General features: G+C 38.1%; 1 protein-coding gene across 1 annotated transcript in view; it reads right to left on the bottom strand.

Annotated features, from left to right (window-relative positions):
* CRYBG3 (crystallin beta-gamma domain containing 3) overlaps positions 1-12,370 on the bottom strand; it is a gene marked incomplete at its 5' end in the record, with an annotated part of 113,232 nt that overhangs the window by 47,487 nt on the left and 53,375 nt on the right. The window contains 5 exons of the mRNA XM_082840128.1: positions 3,386-3,512; positions 6,977-7,110; positions 9,277-9,312; positions 10,466-10,580; positions 11,847-11,983. Coding sequence (XP_082696254.1) covers positions 3,386-3,512; positions 6,977-7,110; positions 9,277-9,312; positions 10,466-10,580; positions 11,847-11,983 — 549 coding nt within the window. The remainder of the gene's footprint in view (positions 1-3,385; positions 3,513-6,976; positions 7,111-9,276; positions 9,313-10,465; positions 10,581-11,846; positions 11,984-12,370) is intronic.

The raw sequence follows: 12,370 nt of genomic DNA, 5'->3' as shown, positions 1-12,370 counted from the left end.
CCAGGATGTTAGAAGACTGCATTATGTTATGCAACTTTTCTGTCCTCTATTTTCTATTATTTCAACTTAGATCTTAAATGCAGTGCTTCACTCTTCCCAGGTGAGAGACCTCTGAGAGTCTACATGGGGAAAAGATGTCTCACATCAACTCTGCCTGCTAATCACATAGGTTGACACAGGTGACAACCCCAAGAGCTTTAAATCCTATTTCTAACAATACTGTATCATATGTTTAAAATTTTCAGAGGGTAGATCTTATGTTGTGTCTTACAGCACAAAAACATTAATAATAATTATAAACAGGGCACGAGGAAACTCTGAGAGGAGATGGCTATGTCTATGGCCTTGATGGTGGTGATGGTTTCATGGGTGTATACTAATTCCCAAACTCCTCAGTTGTATACAAAAAATATGTACAGATTTTTACATGTCACTCATACCTCAATAAAGTGGTTTTTAAAAAAGAACTCCTCCCCAATTATATGCTATACCTGGAGAGTATAAAATATTTCATCTGAAAACATTTTCGTGAACATACATTTAAATTATAAATAATCTGAAAATTATGTAAATATTTATTATACATGTGTATTAGTCTGCAGAGTAACTATATATTTATAGCTACAAATGAAATGCTAATAATCCTTTGGCTGAATGAAATTCCAGCTTTCCACTCTTGAAGTGCTTAAATTTTTTACTCTAATCATTCTGTAATAAAGGAAAATGGGTAATACGACATGGGCTCTAGAGTGAGACAGACTGCCCCTCAAATCACAGCTCCACACTCAGGCACAGTACTGAACATCTTAGATCCTCAGCTTCTGTATCTATAATGTGGGAATCGTGAGTCTCTATCTCTTCATTTTTGTGAAGATTAAGTGCAAGTATGCATGTAAAGCCATTAATAAGTACCTGAAAATGTTAGGATTATTATAATGAGGATTATGCTAACATCTTTACAAGGTAAACTAGTCCTAATTTTTTTTTTTTTTTTTTTTTTGGCTGTGTCGGGTCTTCGTTGCTGTGCGTGGGCTTTCTCTAGTTGCCGCGAGCGGGGGCTACTCTTCGTCGCGGTGCATGGGCTTCTCACTGTAGTGGCTTCTCTTGTTGAGGAGCACGGGCTCTAGGGGCGCGGGCTTCAATAGTTGTGGCGCACGGGCTTAGTTGCTCCGCGGTCTGTGGGATCTTCCCCGACCAGGGCTTGAACCCCTGTCCCCTGCATTGGCAGGCGGATTCTTAACCACTGCGCCACCAGGGAAGCCCCATAGTCCTAATTTTTTAAAAATCTAATTTAAAAAGATTTTCTTTGAAGGAAAGTCTTACTTATTTGTACAAAAACTGTGTCATCATTTTTGTAAATACCCAAAACTTTTTGTGTGCAGAGGTAATTGACATGCCAATCTCTGCTAATTTTTCCAATATATTTTATCATAGACTGTCTATATCAAATATCTCCTAAAATTTTAGCTACATAGTTATACAGTATTTTTAATTTTTACATTTTCTACTATTGGGAGAGTTCAACTAGTGAAATCTTGGGGTTTTGATTTGTGTTTTGCTTGTTTTAGTCATAGTCATCTTTGGAAGATACCATCATATTCACTGCTGAACATTTCTAGGAGCAACACTTCCACCCAACTCTTTTTTTTAAATCAGGAGGGAAAATTTTAAAAATTACTCAATACTAGGTGGAAGATGCTTTGAATCACAACCCTGAGCTTCCTCGATGCGTGTGGTCACAATGACCTAAAAGAAAAAAAAGGCTGTATTGTGTTTTGTCTAGCTTGCCTTTTAGTGCTCAAGTAAGGAGCAGCTATGTAGAGAAAACCCGTGGCCCTTGTACATTAGAATTGTGAACTAAATACCTCAAAAGCTATCTATCCATTGCTCATGCAAACTCAGTGCCCAATCTTCAGTGGACTGTGCTACATTTCTTTTTGGTAGAACCGGTTTCCAACTCACTTTCTTACTAACAATGATCACTCATGGGGAAAAAAAAAAGCTCTCCTGTTCCCTGTGCTTCTTCTCTCCCATTCGGGCTCCTCATGCCTGAACAGGTGAGGGTTTGCACCAGTGGTGTTGGTGGCCCCCGGCAGACAGAAACTTAAGGAACAGAGCACATAACCCCTGTGCTCATGCAAAGCCCACGTGGACCCAATAATCACCCTTCACTTCATTATCAATTCCTTCTAAAGGAGGCTTTGGAGGCCCTGCCAAATAGCTTAGAGTTTATATGGGTAAAGATTATCTTGGAAATACACTGCGGTGGTATAACTCCTGAATTATGAGAAAACATGCCCCTCTGAACACACCAAAAAAGTCTCCAGAGCTGGTCAGAAAAATGAGCAACATTTGAGAAGCCCTGATATCCTGCAGAACTCTCTAACATCAGCTTCCGCCTGGAGTCCTGGAACATTCTAGACCTCCTGCCTCCAGGCTTACTTACCTTCTTCACCTCATGCCAAGAACGTCAAGAAAAAAAGTGTGGGCTCCTCAACATGGCATATAAGGCCCTTCGTTATCTGGCTCTGTATTCATCTTCCCAAAGTTCTGCCTAATATCCCGACTTTGCTACACTTCCAAAACACACCAGGTTCACTGACATGAGGGTTTCTCAACCTCAGCACTATTAGCATTTTAGGCTGATGGTTCTTTGTGGTGGGGGGCTGTTCAGTGAATCGCAGGGGTTTAGCAGCCTCCCTGGCCTCTACCCGCTAGATGTCAGTAGCATGTCATACCACAACCCCCCCCCCCAAAGTCATAACAGCCCAAAATGTCTCCAGACACTGCCAAATGCCCCCTAGGTAAGATCACCCCCAGCTGAGAACCACTGGCTTACATCCTTGCCTTTTTATATGTTAACCTCTTGCTGAAACACCTGTCTTGCCTCTTCACCCTGTCCCCAAATTTCTTCACTTGGCTAACTCTCAAACTTGAAATTTCAACTCAGCTGCCCTCTTTTCCTCTCTACTTCCAAGGGGTAGTACTTGACCTTTCTCTGGGTATCCTGAGGACTTTGTGCTTAATCCAGTCATAGTCAAACAATATCAAACATTTATATAGGTGCCATCTACCCTACCACTGCCTGCTCTGCGAAGGCAGGGACTGAGTCTCTGGCCACCATATCTCCAGCACCTGACACAATACATCTAACAAAGCAGGTGGTCAAAAATGATTATGGAATCAATGGATGAAAACAAAACATAAATATTCTATATTAATTATGGCAGTTAAGAAAGGCATGCAAGTCACATAAGCCGTTCAGTTTAATGCTCTCAGGTATTAGAAACATTTTATAATCTTATGTTCTACCAGAGGTCATATCCAGTTTACATGCAGAGCTAAAAAAGAAAAAAGAAAATTAAGAACAAGGAGGCCAACTCACAGCTTGTAAGTACCGGAAAGACAAGATGGAACCACTTAACGCCCCACAGGCACTACTGTCTTCAAAATCTCCTTCTTCAAGCAAGAACTGCTGGCCTTTAAAATGTTCTTTTTCATAGGCAACCCACCTAGAAATACAGAGGACATCCAACTGAGTCATTGATAAAACTGCAGGCAAGAAAGCAAGAGAGAAAATCATCATAAAGCACCGAGTTGCACATCACCGTATTTTAAAAAGCAACACGTTTATTTTGCTACCATTTACAGAGACAAACAAATGGTGTATGCCTCATGGATCAATAGTTTTTATAGTTTGGAGGCTTTTCCCAACAAAAGGTTAACTGTTGTAGAACTGCAACAGAGGAACTCTCATTAAATGTTTGCGGCATGACCCGATACTACATCTCAATGTGGTCGGAGAATAGTTTGCCGAGCAAAAACGAATGGAAAGCACAAATAGCCAATGAGAAATAGTGCAAGTCCACACTGAGATTCAAAGATAATCAGTCTTATATTTCTGATTAAGCTCTGCTGGAACCCCAGAATGATTACTATATTAAATATTTATTTAGGGTTTAAATCAAAGGAACCCGTCACCAGCTTCAGATCTGAAACACATTACAGGTGGGTTTAGCAAGCAAGAACTGGGAAATGCGACTGGGCTGGTATTAGCCCTCGTGGCCTAAATATATACAAAGACTCCTGTAAATATGTATGGGTAGGAAATGTTGCTCCCACTAGTTTATCAGTGGTGATAATGGAAACTGGAAGCACTGTGGCAGTCTTTCCAGGGACACAGGTTTCTTGACGTCTAAAATTATCGGTACAGAACACTGATAAACACCGTTAGTCATTAGTCCTCCAGGAAACTTACCTTTATTTGGAGCAATCCACAGTAGCTAACGCAACGTGGGCATAGATGGTTCAAAACACACGTTGACCTGATTAAATCTGCCTTCAGCTGGCACTGTGTAACTAGAGTGGGACCCCCTCCAATGGGGCAGATTTCAAGGGTGACTATTTTGGGCTCCTGGGTTGGGGACCTCTGAATTCTGGAGCTTGACAAAATGAAGCCGGGTAGGGCTGACTACAATTATTTTGGGAAGATACAAAAAATATCCCAAAGAACCGTTTTCATAGGGTACAAAAATAACAGTAGCCACTCAGTAATCATGAACCTGTCTCCAATTTCCTTAGTGTATATGGCAGGGTAAGGGTCCAGATGAGTTGGAAAAAACATTTTATACATCTTCATTAATTTGTAATATATAAAGAAACTAACATTATTTTATTCTTAAACTATTATGTGAAAATAAATTTCACACGAGAACTTTCAAATTCTAAGTTTACCTAAATGTAGCTATTCGAAACATGCTTTTAATACACCTGAATGGGAAAAATAATATGATATAGAAGATCTAATATTAAAGGACAGATCAGCAATTATTACATAATGACAGTTCAAAAATCTTCTGCCCAGCTTTTCTCAATAGATAAAGTTTTGATTAGTATTCAATTTATATATCTGGGATATTTAAAAATAGATGTTATCTGAGAAAAATTAAGACACATCAACCTCACTTTCCCTAGACTCCTCGAGACAAGACAGAGGTGAGGAAGAGTTCCTATTACTTACAGATAAAGTTCAAAAGTTAAAAGTGAAAATAATGAAATAGAGAAGCAGTAAAACAAAACAAAAAAATAGTAGAAATTATGAAAAACTAACGAAGTCAGCTGTTCACCTTTAAATTAGGACATCACATTTTTCTCCTGCAGGTGTCATATAAAAAATGAAAGTGTGTATACTGTTTTACCAGCCATAATATTTTGAGATTTTTATAAAATAACTGCAAATACACTCAGAAAATAACAATGCAAATCACTATATAGTTAATGATAAAACCATTCAGATCCTAAAGGAAAGAAAAGGCAAAAAATATTTTATATCAGGATTAACAAGAAGCATGTGTGTCCACAGATCAGCGAACACTGTAACTAAATACAACACAATAAAAATTTGTTTATCTAAAAGAGCTGTGTTTTTCAAGCCTCTAATAAAATTTTTAAATTCAAAGATAAGGAATTAGCTGATTACTAATATGTCAGACTCAGACAGGCTGGAACCTGGGACCCTTTGCTGCAGTGCTGCAATGCTTGCACCTGAACAAACCTCTCCTGGAGCAACAAAATACAAAGAAACTATATGGGACTAAAAATAACTGAGTACATGTGCAGTTGGGGCAAATTCTGAACAAAAGATACAAAGAGACCAAAAAACACAACTGCCACTTTTGAAGTGCCTGGAGCAAAGGCAGGGGGCTGGGGAGCAAAGGCAGGGGGCTGCCCATGCCCCCTGCACACACCACCACCTAAGGGGTGGGCAAACTACCTAAGCTACCCCTCGGGCTCAACCCCTGGACACACCCTTACCCTCACCCCATATAAGGAACAAGCTCACCACCCGCTCAGGGAGTGAGTAAGAAAGGGAATTTGTTGTTTGTTCTCTCTCCCCCCCTGCTACAGCAGGGGCCCCAGCGAAGCCTTGCCTGAATCTCTTGTCAGCCTCCTATTGATTAAAGAGGCCAAGAACCCTGGTAAGTAACAAGACTAATTATGGACATGACCTACATATCTAATGCATCGCATACTCTCTTATATTTCCATTTTGGCTAGTGTGGCCATTGCTTGATTCATTGTCAGAAATTGCAAAGGTTAAGTCTCTAAATGTAGACCCTTGACTGATCTTAAACAAGTTATTTAACTTCTATGAATAAAATATTTGAGCAGCATCTTTTGCTAGAATAGCATGAACAAGTTATATGATGTTATTACTGCAAATAATACGAGATATGGATGTTTAAATTAAAATAAACCATCATTCCAAACAGTCCAACCTATCAACAGAGAGACTAACACAATGGGTCTGACGGAATTCTAGCACTGAGTTGACAATGGCAAATAAGCTATGAGGAAGGCTTCTTCTCTATGGTTTTACCTGCCAGGATACAAAGGCACATCACAGGTGCAGTCATAGATTTTCTGGGGTTCTTGCCCCAGTAACTGCCGATTGAGACTGGGATAGCAGCATGATGGTTACACTTGGGTTTGTACTTAGAAGTTCTTAGGGAGCTTTCTTAAAACAATGCAGGGCCAGAGGATAACCAGTGTCAAGAATCCTCGACTTTGTAAACACACAATCCAGGCTACTTCTTTAATGAGGGAGGACTCACTGCCAAGATCCTCAGCACAGAAAGTCAACTAAGGTAGAATAGGGGGTAAAAACTGGGGCTCTCATTCATGTGCACGATCTGTCAAAAAATAATTTTATCTTGCAATTCTTATCTTCTATATTGTGTTTAGAAATACTAAGTGTTTAAGTTTTAGAAGCTGTTTTCTTCATTTAATCTATCTCAAAATCTCTAATACTAACAAGAGTTCACAGGAAGCTGTCAGTAACTAATATTTTTTATTTCCCACATTTCAGAAGGGCTGTATAGACTAAGGTAGGTTGTTTTTGCTCTGCTTAGCACATGTTTTGTGCCGATCTTCAAAAATCGACAACTGAGTCACATATTGAAAATATAACACTCACACTCCACCGATGACACGCATTGATCCAATTCCATGAAAGTCTACATCATTTTTTAAAAAATTAGGGACAGAGTCTACATGTTCACTAAACTCTTTGGCCTGTCCATGGAAGTGAGGTTTTTCATAAATAATAACCTGAAAAATATGAAAGAAAATTACTTAGCAGGCTCATATTTTAGAATAGATACATACTGATTTACTTAAGTGACACTAAAGGCCACAACCTGAATTAAGGGCCACTGTCCATTTTCTCCATTAATACATACTCAAAATATAGCACGCTGTCTGACATTCACAAGGAATATGTGAGTCTTTATCATCATAAAGCTAAAACATCTTGATAATACGTTTCTCTCGTATCACTATACTCAAGTGTGATTACATTGTTCTAGTTACCCAAATCCTAGGACCATCTCATGGAGTAAACTGTCTTATAACTGGTTCTTGAATTATCTTTCTACGTTTTTCTCTCTGTTCAAAATTTGATACAGACCTGCCTTACAGTTATTTAATTTCCTCTATAAGAAATAAAAACTCTCTAGGGGTTCCAGGGCATAATGACAAATTATCTACTGGTTTGAGAAAACATGCTGTTTCTTGTAGCACTGCTTGTATGGTCACTACTAATCACTGAGAAGAATTAGATATGCAAATTCCTGAATTTAAATACAAAACTTCCTAAAAGTTTGAAATGATTGAAAGAATTTTGGTATTTTTATTGGATATTTGGTTCAAATGGGGGAGGAGGGAATGTAGTAGGAAACAGATTTCTAGTATTTCATTCACTTCAAACTTGGATTGGTTCTTCTCTTCTACCATTCTGATGCTCTTTACTTCCCAAACACAAGCTGCCCTTAGTACAGGAAAGTGATAAGAGTGATAACAGCGGTCATCTATTCACACTCTTATCACTTGGTCCTATTTATGGCTAATGGCATAATTTGTGTACAATTGGCAACTAAGACCCATGCTTAGACACACTGAACCAGCAAGTTATAGCTTCTTTATTAAAAAAACAAAAACCAAACTGAGAACATTATACAGACTGAAAAAAATACGTAGTACTGTTCCTGCTGTTTTCTACGTATTAAATTTTCAGAGTGTTTATTGGAAGTGATGAAGTATTATTTGGGTTTAATACATGCTACATATGCTGAACACATTCAAACTAAGTAAGAAGCAATAATTTTTTGATGAGTAAGTCATAAGCCAACACCTAACAACATGAAAATTGTGACTATCTAGGATAGCCATTCCTTTCACACACCTCTACAACTTGTCAGACTCCCAGCCTGTCGCACCTGAAATTCTCATTCAGCAGACAAGGAGATTGAGACATCACTCAGGGAGTGTCACAACTAACTGTGTCACAACTAATTCTGAAACTATTAGGTCACTGGTTCGAAACCTTGGTTGTATGTTAGAATCACCTAAGAAGCTTTGAAAAATTTTAACCACACCCCAGACCAAAAAAAGTATCTCTTCCAGTGGAACCCAGGCATAAGTATTTTTTTTAAAACTCACATATGTATGATTCCAACATACAGCCAAGGTGTATTAGAGATAGTCAGATACTAAGTTTTAAAAAACTCCATCTATGTGATTGAGAGAACGGTAGTCAATTCCACAAATTAGGAAGCCCAGAAATGGGAAAGCTGGAGGAGTTGTGCCTTGTTTTGGAGGAGAGGAGGATGAATCCCTGTCTCCCTGCCTGTCTCTGGAAATGCTGTAACTTAATTAAACAGAGGTTTTCTTCCTATCTCTCTTTACCATAATTTTATAATTCCATTTCTTTTCCTTTCCCAAAACGTACTTAATCCTGGCATTACTACTACCCCAGGTTTCATTGCCTCTACCGTTCCCTTCAGATACTCATACTTTCAAACTGACATCACCTCATAGGAGCTGCCTACACCTCCTTCCATCATCCTTGATCTCCATCCTCAGCATCACGCTCAAATGCCTGCCAGGTATTTCCACTTGAATGTCTAGCTGTCACCTCAACCACTCCACAAAACAAATATCAAACCTATCATCTTTCCACCCTGTTAGGAGGTACTTATTGGGTCTGACTAGGTTGTCAGAACAGACCTCCACCTTTGCATACTGAGCCCTCTCCTCATTCAAGGCTGGGCTCTCAGCAACCACTGTGTGCAGTCACTTCCCTCCACCCCAATATGCATTAGCTAGCTATTATTAGCATACGTTCAGGTAATCATTTTTTTATTTTAATAGTCCAAAATACTTAAAGATTAATAATCAAACTTTTTAGCCTGCTACTAAAGTGTGTTTAAGACTCACCTTTAAGTTCATAGGCATTTCCACTTTCAGTCCACCCTTAAGATGACAAGAAATTTTAATATTAGACATATACATATTTAAAGTACTCAAAAGTAACTAAGTGATGTATGTAGGTTATATAAAAATCTGATTAGTGAAGATTACATACTAGTCAAATTTAAGTTGTGTATTTTAAAATTTAGAAATTTAAGTGGAGAACTCTACAGTGGTCAAAATCAAGTCAGACTACTCTACATCAGTGTAGATGGGGTAAGAAATCTTAAAAGATACTTTCTAGAGTATAACCACTACAAGGAAGGAAAACAAACTTTAGTGCTTAAGTACATGTGACCAATTAAAGATTTAACCCCACAGCAGAGTGTCTCAAAACAGTGGAGCTGTTAGTAGATTTAAAACTTTCATCTGGCAGAGCACATTTCTAAACCACATAATACTAAATTGCTTCTCTACAATTGCTTGGGCTTTCTACATTAGAGAGAGCACTTCCTCTTCCAAGTTCTATCAACACTTCGTATCACACTTACTATCTTTGTGACCACATGGGTGTAGAGCATAAAAGGTAACCCACTCCTCACAAAAGCTCTAGTTTATAATTTCCTTGTTTCCAATGGTACTCCACACTGTGATATTCCTTAAAATTTCTGTTTTTCCTGTTGTTTTTTTAAAGGCACAGCACAACCATAATGGTTTATCACATAGTATCATTTAACTGAAGTTTGCCCCTCAAGTAAAAATGTTTGCAACAAAATAAATCATTAATGCAGGCATTTATTACTTTTAAGAAGGCAACCATTGACAGAACTGCCCATTTATTATTAATGCTGAACTTATCATTCATTACTGCAATGGAAGAGTATAATTTCCAACAAGCAATTTTCTAATAAGCATCAAAAAAACAAATTCAGAACTTTTTAAAGTTTGCAAAATTTTCACAGAATACTACTATAAAGAAACTGCTTGTATTGTGATAAATTTAGCACAAAGTAAATTCAGACATCTGTCTTCTAGAAAACATTAAAATATTTTCACACACACTGAAAGAAACAGAAACACAATGTATGAATAGTTTGCCCATTCAGTAGTATACATATACATTTCTCAAGACTGAGATGCATGACCAATCATCAGAGCTATCTTAATTTTGAATTCATGGATACTTGGGAAAATGCTTCTTTTTAAATATGCTCACCATTTGAAGTGGATGCAATGATTTCATTTCTGCTGCAGAAATCTCAGAGAGTCCATGGTCTTCCTCCAAAACTGTGGCTTGCCCCTTGAAATTAATATCCGGGTAGGCAAGCCAACTAAGTAAGAAATGAATGGTTGGTTAAAGTAGAATAGGAATACCTTAATCTGGTTCTGTAAGAGTTGAAAGTTAAAAAAAAGCTACAAAAAGTAAAAGAAACCTCTGTCACAGAATTACACTAGTAAAACACACTCAAAGTGACATTGCCAGACAGCATATAACAATGAGTTAACAAGTTGTTAAGTACTTACATTCAGATACTATCCTAAGTTTATTATATGTTTTCCAAGCACTGGCATTGCTTTCTTTAGAATTTTCCAATATTTAAAAGGTGTGAAAAAATTACAATTAGGATGTAACTGAAAAATAAAAACCATTCCACTATATTCCATTCTTTTTTAAACTAGGACAATAAGAGGTAGGGATTCCACTAAGCGTTTTATACCTTTGACCCACAGTTTTAGAATCAATATCAGTTCTTGGGCTGCCTCAGGAACAGCATTTGAAATAAGATTCCTAAAAAACCCATTTAGCAACCAGCTAAACTTGATAATTACAGACATTTCTCAGGATCATGTCAATTACTGGGTCTGCCCAACAGTTCTAATCTACACTTGAGGGAGATGAAGAAAGATGTCCAACAGTGACCCCCCCAATTCGACACTAACCATCTCCAGAGCAGATGAAAATGCTGAAAGAGAGAAGGATCCATGTTGAACCAGACATCACAAACCTTATGATTTAAGCCAATCTGGGACTGAATTAAGATTGAATTTAGATCCACAGTCCTGAAGATACCTTTGGAATCAGAAAGGCCTAGTATCAAATCTAATGCTTACCAACTGGTAGCCTGGGACAAGCCACTTAATTTCCTCATTCATGACATGAGAGCAGCTCTACCTGTCTTCCAGGAATAGAGGAGTAATAAAAAGGTGCCATGTCCCTGGTCCTACGAGGCCCTCAATAACTATCAGCACTGAGACACTCTACAAATAGCTCAGGCTCCAGAACTTTAGGCCAGGGACATGTATCTATTTCTCAGTCCCACAGTCTGGTGGATGAAAAGACAATGGATGCATCTATCAAGAACTACGTCTGAGAATCTGTATCTGCTCCTGTGAGTCACATACCAAAGACTTAATTGGATCCGAAAAAAGACAGAATCTGTTTTAATCCCTGCAAAAGTCTTCCTTGGGTATACAGAAGTATAAACAGTAAAATTAACTAAAACTTCAGAAATGTGTATGTCACCAATTGAAACATTAAACAAAAAGTTAACTTTGGTAACCAGCAATCACTGTAATAAAGAGAAACGGATACGTACACTCCTGACTTCACAGTAAGAGACACAGATTTGGGGATATTCAGCTCTTCCAAATTGGGGACTGCTTGCTGTAGGTAGATAGGACAACATGCTGGGTCAGACTGTGGGCAAAGTTCTATCTCTGGAATGCTGCAATCCTGAAAAAAAAATTGGCTTTGAAATATCTAGAGACACACACTCCCGTATTCTCAACACCCTGGACATGCAGTTACAATTATTCTCATTGTTCAGTTGAATTTCTATCCAAAAACAGCCTAAAGGAAGTACTGTTTCTCCTTACCAGTCTGTTAAAATAAATTTTTCTAAGGAGTTACGTTGATAACATGAAAATTATAAATATTATTGATTGAAAAAGTATTACTCCAAGTCTCTCTGCTTTGTTTTTAGAAGTCTTGCTCCATTAACCAAGGTTCAGATTTACCAAACTATCTGAGTGCCAAGAGTCTGTAAGCCTTCCTTCTTAGAAGCATAACAAAGCCATAGGGAGGAAGGGAGTTAAATAAAAGCTGATCTCATGGGGAACA

Source organism: Leucopleurus acutus (assembly GCF_964270905.1).
Source record: "Leucopleurus acutus genome assembly, chromosome: 5".
NCBI lineage: Eukaryota > Metazoa > Chordata > Mammalia > Artiodactyla > Delphinidae > Leucopleurus > Leucopleurus acutus.
The sequence above is the reverse complement of the archived record's forward strand: the minus strand, read 5'-3'. Positions and strand labels throughout refer to the sequence as shown.